This window comes from Gobius niger (genome assembly GCF_951799975.1).
Source record: "Gobius niger genome assembly, chromosome: 11".
NCBI lineage: Eukaryota > Metazoa > Chordata > Actinopteri > Gobiiformes > Gobiidae > Gobius > Gobius niger.
Window position 1 is genome coordinate 28356839 of NC_136862.1, and position 20003 is coordinate 28376841.

General features: G+C 42.6%; 2 protein-coding genes across 2 annotated transcripts in view; both read right to left on the bottom strand.

Moving 5' to 3' along the window:
* The window catches only part of rab24 (RAB24, member RAS oncogene family), a 48279-nt gene that overhangs the window by 17193 nt on the left and 11083 nt on the right, over positions 1-20003 (bottom strand). The window lies entirely within an intron of this gene.
* On the bottom strand, positions 744-19960 carry LOC306970794 (TRPM8 channel-associated factor homolog). Its single transcript, XM_079566824.1, has 14 exons — positions 19853-19960; positions 18902-18939; positions 17829-17877; positions 16797-17429; positions 14327-14534; positions 12451-12742; positions 10180-10478; positions 9192-9366; positions 7939-8033; positions 7556-7769; positions 5863-6099; positions 3823-4052; positions 3450-3560; positions 744-1034 (listed from the first exon to the last, which is right to left on the bottom strand). The coding sequence occupies exons 1-14, from the start codon at positions 19948-19950 to the stop codon at positions 783-785; spliced, it is 2931 nt and encodes a 976-aa protein (XP_079422950.1). The 5' UTR covers positions 19951-19960; the 3' UTR covers positions 744-782.

The following is a 20003-nucleotide window of genomic DNA, read 5'->3' on the forward strand; positions in this document are numbered from 1 at the left end:
ATTATATTATTTATTCATGGCTTATTGTGTTGGTCATCTATTGCAGTGTTTTTCAACCTTTTTTGAGCCAAGGCACATTTTTTTCATTGAAAATATCACGAGGCACCACCAGCAGAAAATGTTAAAAAATGTAACTCTGTAGCCTATATTCAGTCATCAAAGTGTCTTGAATAGGAACACTGTATAGTCTCGCTAGCAACAGTGCCTCAATGCATCACTAATTCTCTTGTCTCAAAGAAATTAACTACCTGATATGGAAGAGTATAATATGGTTACTCTGCAGATCACTAGACAGCATAGACACTCGAAAACGGTACATTATTTGTGGATAACAATGCATTTGTTTTCAAAAAAACAACTAGGTGAAATTAGATCATTTTCCAAGGCACATCAGACAATATCTCACGGCACAGTGGTTGAAAAACACTGATCTATTGTACATATTGTTTTAAATGTGCCATAAAAATAAAATCATGCACCGAGACTAAACCCAACTTGTTCTCATTTACTCCTTCCACAACTTTCTTTTGACAGCAGGTAGAGGCAGTTTACAACGACCAAAATGCAGAATCAAAATTACTTTCTTTAAAAATAAACAATTTGAGGTCATTTTTTAGCTTTAAAAAATCCAATCTAGAGTTGTCATTTGTTTCAATCCTGCCGTAATCCTGTTGTCGGCTGCTGCATTTTCATTAAACATGTGTCCCGAAGCCCCAATGCGCTTTCAAAAGGAATCACTTTTATTTTCTGCGCTCCAATTGCCGTCAGCACGAGGCAGAGGATCACTTGTCGTACTTGACCATGGGGTGGTCTGTCCAGGCTGGCAGCGTGGACAGCTTCCTCTCGGTTTCGGCGTGGATAGGCCAGCCCCAGGACTTGAGGAAGGCGGTCAGGTCCGTGCCCACGGCCTGAGAGAAGGTCAGCGCGTACAGGTTCATCTTCCCTGGGTTGTCGCCGGGCACCTGCTCCGCCATCATCGCGTGGTAGGCGCCGAACACTTTCTTAAACGCATCCCAGCCGAACTTCTCCTGCAGCTGTGGAGGCACGAGGTGGTTTGACATTGTGTCTATCAATCAATCAATCAAAGTTTTTTTATATTGACCAAAGTGCTTCACAGAAAGATAAAACAATATTAAAAAATCAATCCATCAAATAAGTGCGATCTAAGTCTTAAAAGCTAGTTTGAAAAGGTGTGTCTTCAATCTCGACTTAAAGAGGGACAGTTCTGTGAGAACACGCAGACTGAGGGGCAGCTGTTCCACAGTTTAGGCGCTACAACCCTGAAAGAACGATCGCCCCACTGTTTGTACCGGGACCTGGGCACGTCCAGAACCGTTTGATCGGCAGACCGGAGACTCTGCTGGGGCGATGTACGGTCACCAACTCAGTCAGATATAACGGAGCGAGACCGTGGAGGGCTTTAAAAACAAACATTACAATTTTGAAATCAATCCGAAAACGGAGCGGGAGCCAGTGCAGGAGGAGAGGACGGGAGTGATGTGGCTGAGTCTGGATGAACCGGTGAGAAGACGGGCTGCTGCTTCTGCACTAACTGTGACCGGTGGAGTGACGAGTGTGGGAGGCCGGAGTAGAGAGCGTCGCCTTCTCGAGGTCTTGGCGTGAGAGAAAGGGTTTCACTTTGGTCAAAAGGCGCTATGGATTTCTATGGACAAACATGCAGATGTTTTGACCTGGTATATAATCTCTGTGAAATGACAGGGCGTAATCACATATAGGACCTATAGGATCAAGTTTAAAATTCTGGTTCTAGCATGGTCAGGCTCCTTCTTATATCAGTGCTCTGGTCCAGCCTTACACCCCTGCTGAGGTCTGTGGATCAGAGTCTGCTAAAGGTTCCACGTACGAGTTTTCCTACTAGAGGTGACCGATCTTTCCAGGCTATTGCTCCCAGGCTCTGGAATGATCTTCTGCCCTCTTTGTGCTCTATTGACTCTTCTTTCAAAAGCAACTTTCAGACATATTTATTTGTGCAAGCTTTTAATTAGCTACTTTTGGGCTGCTATGATTTCTGTGTTGTCTTGACCCTTTTTTATATTGTATGTAATTTCTGCTTTTAACTGTGTTGTGAAGCACTTTGTGGCCTTTGTCTGTGAAAGGTACATAAATAAAGATTACTTTCTTACTTACATAAAACTAACATTTGCTCTGTCTACAAAAATGAACTACGTTGACTTGTATTCACACACTAGAACAGGTCTGGGCAAACATTTTACGTGGAACATGACCTAGAATGCCACTACTGGATGTACTGCAGCTGTTAGACAGACGCTGCTGCTCGAGTCCTGACAAGAACCAGGAAATACGACCATATTAGTCCAGTGCTCCGGTCTCTGCACTGGCTTCAGGCGACAGCACTTTAAATTGCCTTGTGTATGAATTGTGCTCTATTTACTGTACTTTACTGTGGCATGAGCTTTATTCATGTGTCACTCAACAATTGAATTTGTGTAACTAAACTAAAAACGGCTTTAGTGCTGTTTGGGTTGTATATTTCTGCTCTAGTCCATATGACTCTCCCGATGATTTAGTATCTATAAAAGGAGACCTCTGCAGCAGAAACAATATTGGATCAAAAGAGGGAAGTGCAAATGACACCATGTCACGCTTTTCCAATTATTATCTACTTTGATCTTGCCTTTGGTAAGTATTAATCATAGTTTTAGTATGAAGTTGATGAAGTAAAGTTGAGAGGAGAAACCTTGAAAAGCCCTCTGAGGCGACTGTTATTGTGAGTTTGGGCTTTACACAAATAAGTGAATGGATAAATATGTGATTCTGGTCAGTTTTTTCTTTGACAGTAAAATTGAGAAAGATGTTCAGGTGAAAAACAAGCCAAAAATCATAATTGGCCACTGCATGAAGAGTCCATGTTCACGCCTGCCGTGTCTTGCCTTAAAGGAATAGGCCACCGTTTTTACATACTGAGATATGAGTATAATTACACAAAATTAAACAATGTGGATTTTCTAAGCGGATAAAAGGGGGAACTATATTTTAAGGCGTAATAATACCAGGAGTAGTTTGGCATCCGCACAGCAAAGTGAAGATTACTGCGCAGTAAAGTGAAGATTACTGCGCGGATTTCAAACTACTCCTGGTATTATTACGCCTTAAAATATAGTTCCCCCTTTTATCCGCTTAGAAAATCCACATTGTTTAATTTTGTGTAATTATACTTTGTAGTGGAACACTTCACGTAACCATATTTAAATAGGGAAAACGTGGAAGAGCTTGGTAGCTTCTATCTTGACCTGTTTTGGAGCTATAGGGGAGAGAGGGAGAGGCTAAATGCTAACGCCGTCTGCGCTGTGTTTACGTGACTGAAGGCACGGGGGAAGATCAGACAGGTCCTAAAGAACTCGTCAAAGCTAAGGTAAGAACATATCTCAGTATGTAAAAACGGTGGCCTATTCCTTTAAGAGCTTTACCTGTAAGTACGTCTCCAGAGCCACCCAGGTGTTCCAGTCGTCCAGTTTCCTGCCGTCGTTCACGTACTTCGCAGTGATGCCGCTGCGATACTCCTGCGTCAGGGAGGCAGCCTGTCAGAGACAAAATGCCGCAAGATTTATTTCCGTCCAGTGTTGCATTCATTTTTCCATCAAAATCTTGTATGTATGACGGCGACGATGATTCACAAATTTGTAATCTTGTGTTTTAGACACAGTTTTGTTAGTTTCTGCAGATATTGATCCTTCATCTTTTCCTTCATATTCCCCCTTTTTTTCCCTGGGCAGTGTATTTCCAAGTGAACTGTTACACTGTGTGAATAGGAAAACAGAACTTATATTCACAGCTCCTCACCGCGTATTCCTCCTTGGCCACTCCCAGCAACGTCTCATGCACGTACACAGACCACAGGTTGCACGTGGCCTCTGTAGTGTGAGGTCTGAACTCCCACGGGCCCCTCTGCTGGTTGTGTCCAAATTCGTGGATTGGCCCCCACAGTCCCTCTCTCTTGATCTCGTCCAGGCTGGTCACTAAGGTCGCTTTATTACTATAGCCCATCACAGGGTAACCAGCGTGCATCAGACCTGGGAAAAAGAATATCTATGAAGATCGTTTGCCAAATCAAAATAAATGTGTAGTTTACGCACACGTTTTAGCTCTATCTACAAGTCAATTTTATGATAAACACTTTTACCAACTGCTCATTTATCCTGCCTTGTTCACTTTTTGACTTTTAAAGAGAGGCAACAGGAATAACTACAACTATGGGGTACATCACAAAATCTAGTGACATCTGAAAGGATAAAAAAAAAAGCTATTCTACGAAGTATTTTGTTTGAAATGCTAATGAACAAAAAGCAACGGTGATTAGCATACAGGTCTAACTTAATGCAATATAAAACGTGTTGTGGCGACGGGTGCAGAGAGAACTGGGTGGGAGTCGAAAGCAGGTCCTTCAACGACCCGGTTCCTTGCTGGGGGAGAAGGAGCCTGAGCTTGTGCGAGAGGTCCCGGCGAGACTGGGTTCTGGATCCCAACTCCTGGAGAGAGGCTGGATGCTTCACTTTTCTGACGTTACCCACGGTGAGAGGCGGTGGGCTGGGGTGGGGTTGCTTATAGCCCCCCAGCTCAGCCACCACGTGTTGGGAGTTCACCCGGTGAACGAGAGGGTCGCCTTCGGGTTGGGGACAGGTCTACAGGCCCAACATCGGTGCAGAGTCCCCAGCCTTCTTGGAGTCCCTGGGAGGGGTACTAGACGGTGCTCCGACTGGGGACTCCATTGTTCTGGCAGGGGAGGAAGCTGGTCAGATTTGGCAGAAGACTCGATTTACCGGTCGATCTATGTTCCCGCCCTCACCTATGGTCATGAGATCTGGGTAATGACCGAAAGGACGAGATCGTGGACACGGGCGGCCGAAATGAGTTTCCTTTACAGGGTGGCTGGGCGCACCCTTAGAGATCGCGTGAGGAGCTCAGTTACCCGGGAGGAGCTCAGTGTAGAGTTGCTGCTCCTTCACGTCAAAAGGAGCCAGCTGAGGTGGCTCAAGACCTATGTCTCCGAGCTGGTGTGGTGATGCCTCGGAGTCCCCTCAGAACAGCTGGAGGAGGTCTGCGAGGATCGGGACGTCTGGGCATCTCTGCTGAGACTGCTGCTTGGATGGATAGAATGATTGACCCCCTTAACTCCCACCTGAACCGAGCACTTTTTCTCCAGCTTTACCCCAATCTAAAAGCTTCTGGAAAAAAGGTGTGAAAACAGCAACAAAACTGAGACGAAAACAAGGATGAAAATGTGAAAAAAGTGAGAAAAAACTGACGAAAAAGTGACAAAAAATGGACAAAAATTTGACAAAAAAGTCACGAAAATTTGAGAAAAATGAGATGACTGCCCAACAAAAAAAGTGATGGAAAAAAATCTGATAGTGTGAGGAAAAAGATCAATTTAGTTTTGTAGTTCTTAGCTTTCAAATGAGGCGTTACACTGGCCTACAGGATTTGGGTAAAGCTGAACTGGAGAAAATGCTCTCGGTTCAGGTGGGAGTTAAGAGGTTAAATAGAGTCCGTAGAAGACGGGTTTTCATTCATCAGTCTGTGCTGTGGGAAGGAAGCTGTTAAGCATTTGAGTTTTCGTGGTCTTGATGCTGCAGTATCTCTTCCTCGATGGCATCTAAAAAGTCGGTGTTTAAGAGGCTGCCGCAAACGCCGGTTGCGCCGCCAGATTTTATAATGAACCATATTTATATTAAAATGCATTGGTAATTTACTTGTGTGGAGTCAGCGATTATTTGTATAAATAGGTTCTCAGCTCAGATGTAGCTTGTTTAACTTTAAAATGTTTATACAATTCTTTGCATTAAAAAGGTTGCATATTCCAATATTTGTGAGTGTTTGTACCATGCGAAATCTGCACGTCACAGACCAGGCGCTCCTTCCTTTTAAATACGTGTGGGATGACGGCCAGGTCGGCGACGGCTCTCATGATCTTGTCCCAGAGCGCGGCCACCTCGTCCGGCCGGTCCAGACTCCTCACCGCAGACGAGGGCACGGACATGATGACGTTCTCAAACTCCAGCTCTGCCCAAGGGGACGGGGCGCTGCGGATCTCAGGCCAGTCCGACAGAGCAGTCACGCCTGAAACAGAACAACAGGGGTAAATACTTGGACACTGACCTGGTTTTCTGGCCCAGGTGGTCAGGACCACATCTTTCACAACGGCCTCTACAGTAACATGAGCCGTAAAATGACATATAAAAATGACATCCCAGACACTGGACCTCGGGTGCCCAAATCGGTCTAAGAGATCGAGAGATGGGGACAAACAGAAATATCGGTAACACTTTACATTACGGGCCGGTAAGTCCTTGGTACTTACAGAGGTAATTCTAGATACTAATCGTGGTACTTGCAGTGGTACTTACAGTGATACAGTGGTAATTCTAGGTACTTATGGTGGTACTTACAGTGGTACTTACAATGGTACTTATGGTGGTACTTACAGTGATACTTAATTCTAGGTACTTACAGTGGTACTTACGGTGGTACTTACGGTGGTACTACTACTACTAGTACCACATTTACTACCTATGAATTGCTGCTGTAGTATCTTTGAATTACCAATAAGTACCATAGATGTATCACTGTAGCTACTGTAAACTATCAATTAAAGTACCAAAGTAAATAGAAGTACAACCTTCAGTACTAAGAGCATTACCACAGTATCTCTTAGTAACGAGAGATACAGTGGCAACTCTGTGTCTCCCTAACCCTAATCCTAACCCCTAACCCTAATTACTAGTAATTACCACTTTTAGTACCACAGTAAGAACCTAGAATTACCACTGTAAGTACCACAATAAGTACCACTGTCATTACTAGTAATTACCACTGTAATAACCACTGTAATTACCACTGTAAGTACCACAGACTTACTGGCCCGTAATGTAAAGTGTTACCAAAATATCTGACCCAAACAGTGTTAATTTCGTCGACTAAAATATTTAGTCTTAATTTTAGTCGAAGTGATATTTTTGACGACTAAAATTGGACTAAAACTAAATTAAAAGTTTTTCATGAGACTAAAACTGTGACTAAAATGTCCAGATATTTTAGTCGACGAAAATAAGACTAAATACAAATGAAAAGGAGAGACTAAAATCATCCAAACTTCTACTGACCTGATCTGAAAGAGCCTCAGATCATGTAAATTCACTGCCAAAGGATCAGCTCTGAGCTTTGTTCATGTGGAAGAAGCTCCATGAAGTCAAGGACCTTGATTAAATATGATTATAATGAATATTACAAGTTCAAAGTCGACTAAATTAGTCTTAAATTTAGTCGACTAAATTGACATGCAATTTTAGTCGACTAAAGCTAGACTTAAATTGAAAAGCTCTTTTGACTAAATCTCGACTAAAATTAAATTACATTTTAGTCAAAAGACTAAGACTAAAACTAAAATAAAATATGTCAAAATTAACACTGGACCCAAAGCACCCACACTTGGCCAAACACTACGAACTACACTACGTTTAATGAGGGAATTAAATGAAATTAAGGTGTAAATCTCTTCAGTGCACACTCAACTCACCAGATTTATAATACGGGGCACGGACGGCCTGTTGGACTGTGACCTCCGCTCCGGTCAGGTTTGTGTTGGGAGGGGCGATCAGGTAGATGAGGCCCCCCCAGAAGTTGTGCACCTGCACCGTCTCCGAAAGCACCGGGAACCTCTCGTAGACGACAGGAGCTCGATACAATTTACCCTCGATGTCCAGGGAGTCAGTCTGACAGCTAATCTGCACCTGCAAACACCAAGACAAACTTCTTCCAGACACTACAAAGTCATTCACGAGTACACGACACAGCGACAGTGCTCTGAGCTGTTCTGGAACCACAACACAGAGCTCCGGGCTCACGGGTCAACGCTGAGCCATTATCTTTTTGTCATATACAGTAGAAAGTGTTGTGCACCTCCCAGCCCTTGTTGACCATCTCAGTTGGGACAATGATGTTGGTCTTCATCCCAGGAGGCAGGTACAGCCCAGTGCTCAGCCACTCCTCGCCGTCTGAAAACATATACACACACCACATACTACAACAATCAGTATTTTACCCATGTACATGAAAACAGACATGGACTAGCATTTCACTCAAAGCATGTTTTAATCTTGTCTATTCAGTCTGTCCCCTGCTCAAGACCTTAAAACACTTTGCTCCACCTGCTGATGTCATGAGGTGGCGCCCACTGTTTAAAGGTGCATTATGGAACTTTTTTTGCGAAACACAAACTTGATATTTGTGTGTAACTGACCTTTTTGTGACTCAGTTGTTGTATGGGAGGTTAGCATGGCGCCTTTACTTTTGATCACAGTGAAGTGACTTCAACTACAGAGTACAGAAGGTGACTCAAAAACCTTCATTGAAGATTACAGCAGTGAATCTGCGGTCCTGAATCTGTAGTGATAAATCTTCAAGCACTGCGTTGTGGCATGCCTGATGTACCTGCAGACTGAAGCCGCTGCAGATCCAGGACCGCAGATCCACGGCCGTCTTTGGTATCGGACCTGATCCAGTCATTAAATCTGATCCGATCCGATAGAGGGCAAACAGAGAGCAGCGATAATATAGCCTATGATTGTTTTGACGCCTAAACTGCATTTACTCAACTTTAATATCAGCTCTTTTTCCACTTATTGTGAGGGGAAATGTGTTGCACCGTTTCACCAATCGACTTTTACCAGACGACTTTTTCCACGTGATTGTATTTGCTTCTTTATAGAGTATTGTGTTTTTTAATGTTTTTCTTTGCTATGGCACAAAAACACTTACACAACATGCTTTTGATGAAGGTCAGATCACATTTTATGACCAATTAAGGCACAAATGTGAAAAATGCCTAAGCGTTCACATACTTTTTCCTTCCACTGTAAATCCCATTTACATTTTTACACCAAAAGTGAGAGAAGCTTCTAAAGACAGACATTAAACATTCTCAACTTAACCAACCCAGTCCAGTCGACAATGTTTGAAAATATCAACTGCAATGTTTCATTTAAAATTGTGTTTTGTATGCACACACAGGAATACGTTGGTTCTTTGTTATTTTACATATATATCGTTTTAAGCAAAAAAAAAAAAACAACTAAACTGATCCTTAAGCTAAACTCGTCTATGTGTAAGTGTATATGTATAAGTGTGTAAGTGTAACTCTGCATGTGCCTGACCCTCGGTGTCTGCGCTCAGGCTGATGCGTTGGTCCTGAACAGTCGGCAGTTGTGGAGCGTCTCGGAACAGAACCCGCACCATCTCGTCTGGATCTGGACTCGCCATGTACACTTCGGAGACTAGACTCAGGAGCAGCTTCTCTCTGGTGTTGGTCGTAAAAACGGTGTCACTCAGCTTTGGAAAACAAAAATAAGTTAGTTACAGAAAGATAAACATCCCTCATACTCTGAAGCATTTCTGATTGTTCCAATGGGACTATATAGAAACAAACGTATGATTGGAGTTGCTGGTTGCAGAATGTATGTTTTTTGAGCTTTGTTGTGTTTTTTTGTTTTTTTTTTAGGATGACTGAGCGTGATGTGTTTCAGATTGCCTGCAGTAGGCTGTTTGCACCACTGGATTTGTCTTAACCTTTCATTTATGGCTGTATTTTGCTAATACTTACTGGGCTTTTTCGTTAAAGTGATAGTCTGTAAGTTTGCAAAGTGAGAGTGCGAGATAGAGTGAAATTTGAAAGTAAGCAATCAAATTCCTCCCCTCTTTAACCAGAAAGCCCAAAACGAGGTGAGCAGGAACAGGATTTTTAAAAGTAAACGATCAAGCTCCTCCCCCTCCCTCTTGATTGGACCAGACAGGCTGCTCCACAGGAAAAGCTCATCTCATTGGTCAACGCAGGAGGATACCAGACTCTGATTAGTCGCTAAGATCCAGGAAGGAGGGACTTTACAAAAAATAACATTTATATACTATTACTTACTTAACAACAAAATGCAAGGCTAGGTGGTCGATTTTGCCTATTTTGTAAAATGTGTAAAAAATTTACTATCACTATATTATCACTTTAAGTCTGTTTATTAAATCTTCCATTGTTTTATGATGTGTGTATGGCACTTTGGCCAGCTGTAAAGTTGGCCAAAGATGCGTTCAAGTACACATGAACGCATCATCCCCACATCTATATCAGACCGAGAGAGATTTGTCATTCACCTGTGGTAATCCTGTCTTCTTCAAGGCATCTTCAACCACGGACACGATCTGATGGTAGGAGGAACTCTGGAGATTGTCCATTTGTAGAAAGGAGGTGATGTAGTGCTTTTGGGCCATGATGCTTTTCTCTTGTTCCGGAGTCAACTCTTTGCTCTGAGTCACAAACCCCACAAACAGGTCCAGGAGGGAGCGCAGGTGATGCTCCGTCATGGCTGTGCTGGTGTCTGGAACAATGTGGACACCTCCGGATACTTTTGTCGACAGTAGTGTCAGTCCCATTGGGTTCAAAACTTTGTTTCCTGTAAGACAAATTGAACAATATTGTTCAATTAATGAGTTTTAATTACCTGTGTGAAGTTAGCCCCCCCCATAGTGTCAAATTTGCTTCAAAATAGTGTCATTCGTTTGTGCACGTTTGTGCACACAAAATTCGCGTTTGTGCGCACTTCGTTTTTGAGGTATTGATCATTGATTGGTAATTGAACAGGGTTTAAAAACGGTTGGCTTCATGATAAAAACTTTACTTTTTTGTTTTATCATCAAAATGTGTCCCTGGCACCTGCCATCTTATTTTGTGTTTCCAAAACACATCGTTGACAAATGTGCCATTTGTGCCAACATTAAACAAATTTATGGAGAGCAGAGACGGTGCTGGCCCTTCTGGGGCCCTAAGCAAAAATCCACACTTGGGCCCTACAGCACGCGTCCCAATGCTAAACAATGACACTAATTTGGAGTGAATCGGACACTATGATCAATACCTCAAAAACGAAGTGCGCACAAACACTAATTTTGTGTGCACAAACGTGCACAAACGAAGCACAAACGAATGACACTATTTTTGAAGCAAATCTGACACTTAGGGGGGGCTAACTTCACACAGGTGTTTTAATTGCCTCTGAGGAAGTTTAAAACCAACTGCCACACTACGGCTGCACAATGTGAGAGAAACCAATGCGATATTTTATTACTTTGAATGTCATTAAAACCATATTATTGAGTTCACTAGATCAAATCTCAGTCAGATGGAAGACCGCAGCAATATGATGTGGCTTCTTGCAGTATAATGCATCACCTAATATTGGCCATAGTAATTTTGCGATATACTGTGCAGCCCTGTGCCACATTGTTTGTGAATGGGAAAAAAGATATTTACCAGATATTTAGATCACTTTAGCATTGTGGAAAACAGAACACTCACTGCTCATCAGAAAAAGTAATGTCTGATTTTAATCCAAAAGTTTTGTCACTTATGCCATTTAAATAACCAAAGTCTAGACAGCTAAAGTCTGTAAGTTCAAATGTTTGTAACAAAGCTATAAAAAATAATTTATTTTTCTTCTTCCTTGATTTCAGCCTCTTTTCAGAGTCCCTGGTGCCTTCACTTTGACCAATGACACGAGCTTTCCTGTGAACTGGCCTGTCAGGTCCAATCAGGAAGGAAGGGGGAGGGAGATGGATTGTTTCCTTCTGAAAGTTCTCTTTGTAAACTAGAGGTGGCTTCGTTCCTTTGTCGCAAAACCCATCATAACAGCAAATGTAAGTATGATCATAAGAATGAAGGACTGCTGCTAATCACAGGTTGATATGTTTGGAATATTCTTTGCCAGGTTTATCGAAACAGGCCGTAATTTACCTGTACAAACAGTGAAGGCAGCCTTCATGACAACATGACTTTCTCTCTCTCTTCACTTTGCAATCTTACAGACTATCACTTTAATCCCGTACGACGTGTCTGTTCCAAAGGTCTATCTGTTTCCTCCTTGGATCACTTTGGCCTGAGACGAGTCAAAAGACCGAAAATTGGACAAGGGTAAAGGGGCACCGTGCCAAGGGGGCTGCACTAGATGAAAAGAGGTATAACTGGGACCCCATCTTTATTTAAAATGATAATTATTTAATTTTTTTCTTTAATGAAAATTGGCTCATTGGATCCAAAAAAATACTGACCCCTGTGAAACACTTGTAACAGGGTTTACACAGCAAAATGCCTGTAAGTGAAGCCAAAATTAATATCTTGATCCTGTCAGATCATGAAAGCAACAGGATGGGAGACCGTGAAGCAATACTAGGTGGCTTGGGTGAACTGTGTTTGAGTGAGTGGAACTGATGGCGCAGATTGGCAGCCTCTTTTCATCAGTCTACCCCAGGGCAGTGAGCATGGAGTGCATGAATAAACCAGTGTGCAGCTGTGTGGGTTTTGCCACCATGACGAATCGAAAGTGGGACCTGAAGCTCCAGCTGTTCAGAACCACGACTGCAGACACTGACCTGGGCACTCGGTCAGATAGTTGAGGTTGCTTCGTTGAATGAAGGTCCATGCTTGTCCGGCCAGCACCAGCCCTCCTCCCTCGGCAACAAACTCCAGCATCTCCCTGATATGGCTGTCCCTCCAGGAGTTACACACAAACACGCTGAGACCGGCCTTGAACTCTGTCCCCTCCACAGTAAAGCCAGACTTCTCCATGACTTTTACCGAGAGATACGGATCGACCCCAACGACCCCCTGCCGCCCCTGATCCAACCAGCGGAGGGCGTTGTCCCAAAACTTCTCATTAGCTTCCTACGAGAAGATTGCACAAGGAAGAAACACATTTACCGATAGCTTTACCTTTAAAAAAGATCTAGATTTTCAACCATATTTCACACATGTGTCAGAAAATGTCACGATCAAAGGTCTTCGTTGTTCATTTGAGATCGTTTCACTAACTAACAGACTCTCATAATGACTTTGCTGTTTGCTTTGACTCTCTCCATGCTGCCAAAATGTGACCAGAGAAATGGGGTGAAAAGCATCTCGTAAACGAATGTTATTGATCAACACAGCTGTGGACTGGTGTGTCAGGACAGGGCACAGATATGGCAGCCTCCAGGAGCAGCCGCTGGTCACGTGTCTGCAAAAGACCGGTTAGCTCAATGTGGCTAAGCTAATTCCACCTTTAGTAAGTTAGTCGTGAAGCTAAAGGCTCTAAAAAAGATTATATGAAAATTAATAATATTGAAAAGGTGACGCAGATTAGTTACGATTTATTCCTCTATCGCAGCCTTTCCCAAAGTCCGGGACATTGCGGCCCCCTTGCCCTTTCCAAGTAAGATAATACCAAATACTAGTTATGAAATACTTTTTGTTTTTGAAAGTTTTGAATAAGTCTTCAATTCAAAATCGCATGTCCATGGGCTACCACATAGGAAGTCTCTGAATGGGATTTTCACTTCTGACACCAGGGCGGGGCGTCCACTGTGGGGTTCTAAATCTAAATCTAACCTGTGGGGCGCAATCATACCCAGAATGGGACGGAACCACTTCACGCTGGATCAGTCACCGGATCGTAGGGCTGTGCAATTAATCGAAATTCGATTACGATTTCGATTACAACAGTAAACAATTACAAAATTAGCATAATCGCAAAAAATCAATTATACATATATATATATATTTTTTTTTTCTATTTTTTTTTTTTTCAATTATTAGTTTTTTTTTCTATTGTTTTTTTTTGCAAAGCAGACTTGCGTTATTTCAGGCCGCTGGGATTATTTTCCCTTCGCTTTTCTCGTGCCATGGCTCACGCTTTTGTCTGACATAAAAACAAACAGCGCTGTGTGATGATGTCATCAGGCCGCGCTGCTCAGTTTGCTTGTGCAGGTGTGAGGGCTGGCCAGCAGGGGGCAGGTGTGAAACAGGGACCTCTCTTTAATCAAGGCGTACTTGAAATCATTTGTACTTTTATGACAGTCCAGAAAACATAAAACATCATCATAGTGTTTTGATTAATAAATAAATAAATAAAATAAAGATAGACTTTTTTTTAAAGGCAACAAATAATCGTTTGAATAATCGTGATTTCAATTATGACAAAAATAATCATGATTATTATTTTTTCCATAATCGAGCAGCCCTACCGGATCGATTCATAGGTGTCATTTGACTTTTCCTCAATATGGCGACGTCACATTTTGCAACAGTGTAATGTTAGCTATTGTCCCTGTTGCTAATGTAAACAAATGTTTAAAAAAAAGTGTGCAAGTTGCAATTAATTTATACAAGGCATTTTTCCAAGTCAGACATGCACCTGTCACCAGTTGCCTCGGGTGTATAACCATGTTGAGCACTGAGCCAATTAAAATGATAAAAATTGCGTTGTTGTACCACTAGCCCGTTGTGCCCGGCGACGACGACTCTGCCTTTGCCGTAGTATCCTCCGGCCATATAAACTCCTCCATTGGTGTCCCAGGCGATCGGGAAGGCCAGGCGGCCGTGCACCAAGACCTCAGAGCCCAAGGAAGACGGATGAAACTCGATCTCGGTCACTCCCTTCAGCAGAACGTCCAGGTCACTCTTAAAGTTGTCAATTATACTGCAATGAAACGATTTACAACAAACAATTATTATCCACATTAGGTTTAAAGATTTGATCATTCTAACCCATATTCCTCTAAACGTTTGAGATTGTAACTACGTCCTCATGTTGTGAACCTTTCATTCATGTCTATACTGTCCTTCTCAAGAGCTCAAAACAGTCTGTTCCACCGGCTGGTGTCATTAGGTGATGCTCTCCTTAGCCTGGATTAAAAATATAAAGTCTTTCCTCTTTCAACTGACCATTTCAGTCCGGACCCCAGTCCATGTACCCTCAGCTGGCTACAATATTCACAATGTAAGTTAAAAACTTCTCAAATCTCAAGTAGCTACTGTGTGTAGGCTACGTGTTTATAAGCTCTCAGTTGGACAGGAGCTTTCTATCATAGATAAGGTTTTTAAAGTAGTCATCTGTACTTTTTCATTGTGGTTATAATATATACCACCCATTGCATTTTGAGTCAATTCAACAATAAGGGCCAACAAAAATTGTTCCAGGGGCCGGCTGTAGTTTTACAACCCTGGCCAAATAAAGACTCTTTCCAAAGGAGCAGTGCTGGGCTGGACGAAGCAGTGCGAAGTATATTTCCACAGCCTACACTGAACCAATCTGCGCCCAAAGTGTGACCCAAGCCACTCCAACCTGGTGGGGTATGGAGAGGTTCCCCAGTGACGAGGGAGGTATTTGTGATGATTGGATGAGGAAGACTGGACACTCTAAGAACAAGCTTAAAAGCAGAAATTAACACAAATATGTCACATTTAATCAACTGCTCATGTTGAACTAAAAGGTTTAACAAAATATAAACCTCAAACTGCTCTTAAGTGAACAGCGCCGTACTGTTCCGATCAAAAGATGCCTAGCTCTCCCTGGGGTGGGTATCGATTCATCTCCTTCTACTCTTTACACCCAGGAACCAGACTGCCAAAAAGGTTTTGGACTTTAGCTTCATAGTCTGATGTATTGAGGATGACTGTGCATCTGCCTTCATCCGCTGGCAGGATGTTAATGCTATCAACCTTTTTCAGAGCTGACAGGGCCTTCCCTTCCTCTGCAGTGATGTTCGAGGATGGGGGCTTGGCATTGTTCAGGACTGATGTGACTCTCGGCCGGAGGCCACTAGCTTCAGAGTCCGTCAGTCTATTGCTTCTAATGGCTGATTCTGTAGCTGTGAATGGAGTGGGCAGATGTCTGTGGGTTACCGAGAAGTTTAGCCCCTTGGAAAGGACATCTATCTCTGCCTCCGTGAGCTCACGGTTCGACAGATTCTTAATCCAGCTATGTTTGTTTCTAAGCTGGCTAACTTCCTCTCCCTCCCTCACACTGTGGAAGCTTCTGAGCTGTGAGAGATCGGAATTTCTTTATCTTCCGCAGCTTTCTCTGTGTGTTCAACCATTGGAGAACTTCTATTGTGACCGGTGATGCTAACCTTTGATGGAGATCATCCTCTTTGTTCTGGAGATCTTCCACCTTGAAATGTAGGCGTCTAATCCTTAAACTGAGTATTCTTCTCCGATAGCTGCGTTGAATCTTCTCTGCTCTATTGCTGGGTTGCAGGTGACATCACAGCATTCTAAAGGCCTATACTATTATATAGAGGAAAAATTATTTTGTTTTTGAGGAAATTTTTGGTCTTGTATAGAGAGATCTTGGACCCAGTGGTTGATATTAAAGATCATTTTTTAAATTCATATATTTTCTTTTTAGCTACGACTTGTGAAAGTGTAATGTTATTAATAGGAAAAACGGGCTCCTGCCCCCCGCTGGGTCCGATGACATCATCACATTCTAGAACCTGCAACCCAGCAATAGCTTGCCTCAAGCGCGCCTTTTGTTTCATGTTCTTGGGAATAACGTTTCTCTGTCTGCATCTGAGGTTGAACCACAGATGGTTCCTATTGTTGTGAAAGCCACTAACAGACTGAGAGTTTAAAATATTAGTTAGGGAGAAGAGATGGTACGAACGTGAAGTAAAGGACGCTATCCTCGTAAAACAACAGAAACCAAGCCTCAATAGAGGGTTAGGACTGAGACATGCCTTCTGTGACTAGAAGCGAAACGTCCTCAACTTTACCAAACCCAGTCTAGTCGATGATTTAACCTTTTTCTACGAAGCTCAGTCTTTAGTTAAGCCCATGGTTTTGCAGTCTTGATTTGAATGGAGGAAACACTGAATCTTAAACCACCTTGTCTGTTGTTGACTTGAGAACAACCCAGTACAGACAACATGAAAACCTTTCTGCGACGCAGATTACTTACCTCAAACTCTTCAAGAGGGGAATCTGCGGCCCGACACTTATGCTCACTCTCTCGCCATTCTCTGGAGAGAAGTACACACCGGCCACTGCAGACACTTTGTTGCCCCAGTGCTCCAGTAAAGTGTTGCCGTTCGGGTTTTGGGAGGCCCAGTGCCAGGCTTGTCCCGCGATGAGCACCCCTCCTCCTGCTTTCATAAAGGCTATAAGCTCTTTGTCGTCCCCATCCGTGCCATAGGGGTCTGTCACATACACTGCAATGCCCTGGTCACTGCTGAACTTCTGCATGACTTTAACTTGGAAACCATTCGTGGAAAGGCTGTCGGCAACATCCTTGACTCTCTGGTGTACCCCCACGAGCATGTTGTTCGAACCCTCTCCTCTCAGCCAGTTTACTGCGTTTACTACCAGACTGGAGAAAGTGGTCAGGTAGGTTTCGTGGCACAATGCAACAATCCGCCCAGCACCGTAAAGCGAAGCCGCCACCTGGGTTTTGCCTTCGCTGTTCACTGCTAAAGGGAAGGCATGATCGCCGCTCAAAATGAAAACACCCGGGACAGAGGAGCTTTCGAAGTTCAGCTCAGTGATGCCGTTCATTATGGAAGTGTAGGCCTGATGCTGTCGGGTGTCAAGTATCCTGGAAACAAAGACACGCACCACATTATGAACAATATCAGTGATTTAGGACCAAGACCAGAAGTTATCAAGGACAAACCCTGACCCAATCCAACCCAGGACAAACCCAGGCAAGATCTGGACCAATCAAGGACTAACCTTGGTTCAACCCACACCAGGACTAATCCATTCTTTCAATTTAAGTAAGAAAAAAGTCTTTGCACATCAAGTAGACCTACAGCAACTAATGTGGAAAAATAGATCAAAGAAAAGGAGGCTAAAATCTAATTCTTCTTCTTATACAAGGCCTACTGTGAATAAACAGCTCTGAGGCAAGCTTGCAAAGTAAAATCTGACACATAAACAGTTTTCCCAAATGGGGTAATGGTTTCTGCATTAAACATTGTTTATATTAGCTTACCTTGGCGCCGCAGAGTGCCGAGTCTCAATAGGTTTCCCAGGCAAATCCCCTTTACCGAACAAAGAATAAACCAAAAAGATTACACGAATGCCTTAGAATGGATATGCAGTTTATAATGGACTGATCACAGACATCCAGCCAACCACTACAAACTAAACCTGTAGTATGTTAAAGATGGCCCTAATATAAAGGATCCCTAGTGTTTAGACAATATGCAAATCAAGCCATTTATAACTCTGAATGAAATGGACAAGACTACTGTTCTTTTTTATGATGTTAGTATTTGACCTTTTCAGTGACCCGGCGGCTGTATGGCTAGTTAGCTTGGCGAATTGGGTTTCCAATCTGGTGGCTCCTGCTTCAGGATCAATTTTATTACAGGTTTTTTAGGATTTCTGTTAGGTTTTCTGGATGGAATGCATACGTAGCCATGGATACAGTTCAATCAGCAGTGAAAACCTAAAAATGATTTGATCCAGGAGTGTCCTACAGGCCATTGAGATGGTAAGTAAATGTGCTATGCGAATCACTCAAGTATCCGCTGGGTCACTGGAAGGTCAAATATAAGTATTAATAACTTTTAACATTAAAAATTGCATAGTGCACCTTTATAGAAGGTGAACTTGTACTGAACAATTTGGTGAAGCCCCATTTGATGCTTTATTTCTCCGAGTCCATATTGACTTATAGTGGGAGGGAAAAGTATGTGAATCCTTTGGAATTCCTTACAGTACATTTCTGCATAAATTGGTCATAAAATGTATCTGATCTTTAAATCACAAGAATGAATGTCTGCTTAAACTTATACCGCCCAAACAATTACATGTTGTTATATCTTTAATGGCCATAACATGTAACATAGTATAACATATAACATTCACAGGAGAAATTCCAGAGAGTTCACATACTTTTTTCTCCCAATGTATGTAGAAAACAGGGTCCTACTTAAATGTATTTTACTCACGTCCTATTGTAATACGCAATAGGAATGTGAAGTCTGTATGCTCCGCTAAATAAATCTGTCTGTGACCACGATCCAAAGCTGCCTTTGTGGGTTTTTATTTGACACTTACCACAATCGGTCTCGACGGGAGTAGTGGCGCATTGTTGGCTGAAAAACAAACAAACGTAAACATCTGGTCCGATATGCCAATTTATTCATCGCAGCCAGGGTGACATGAAAAAAACAACAACATAAAAACTTACAGGTTTGGCTTGGCATGGTTATTTCTTGCAGGGGCACGGTCTAAACCATACACGCCTGCAGCACCACAGCAGATACTAATTGATGAACCAAATGAAACCCTATGGGCTTTTCCCTGAACGCCCTCAAATGGGCCCAACATGTCAGAATCAGAATTGTTTTTTATTGCTATTGTTAGTGAACAGGTTCATAAACTGGGATTTTTTTATTTATTTATTTTTTCGTTTCAACTGTGCAACATGAAACATAAAACAAGCTTGGTTGATGAATAAGAAATTAATAAGAAATAAGAAAAAAAACTTTAAGACTATGAGGGCATGCAGAAAGTAGATTACAATAAAATATGATAAAGACAACAACAATGTGACACAGAGCAACAGCGTAGATTTATTTACAAAGGGTTAGCAGCAGATGAGTGTGGACATGCCACATGGTGCAAATGGCTCAGGCAAGATACCGTTTTTTAAGGGAAGTGGTGAAAGCTAAAACTGAAAGATAAATTCAGTCCGTCTCCAGCAGCTCAGTTCAGTTTTAACGACTCTGTCAGTGAAGCGTGGCCTTAGGGCACGTGTGGCAACATTGTGCAATGCAAACTGAAGGCCCTGCCAACTTGGGACGGCAAATAGACAGTGAGGTTGTTCAGACTTGTGAACAGCTGACAAAAAGCAAGACTGAATGCAGAGTAGTAACTGAAGTATAACTGACTCAGCACCATGAGGTAATTTCATTAAAAAAAAAGACAAATATATATATATATATATGCCCAGACAATGCTACTTCTGTCATGTTCATGCTCTATACAAACCCTGAGTTTACTCACAAGCTGTTCCACAACATGGCATAGATCAGGCAGGGGATGAGTGTTGAGACATGATGCAGGCCACTATGGGCCGACTTCACCCACATGTTGAGGTTCATCAAGGCAGGAGAGAACGATCAATCTAGTCTGCACACAAAAAAATGTTTTTGTG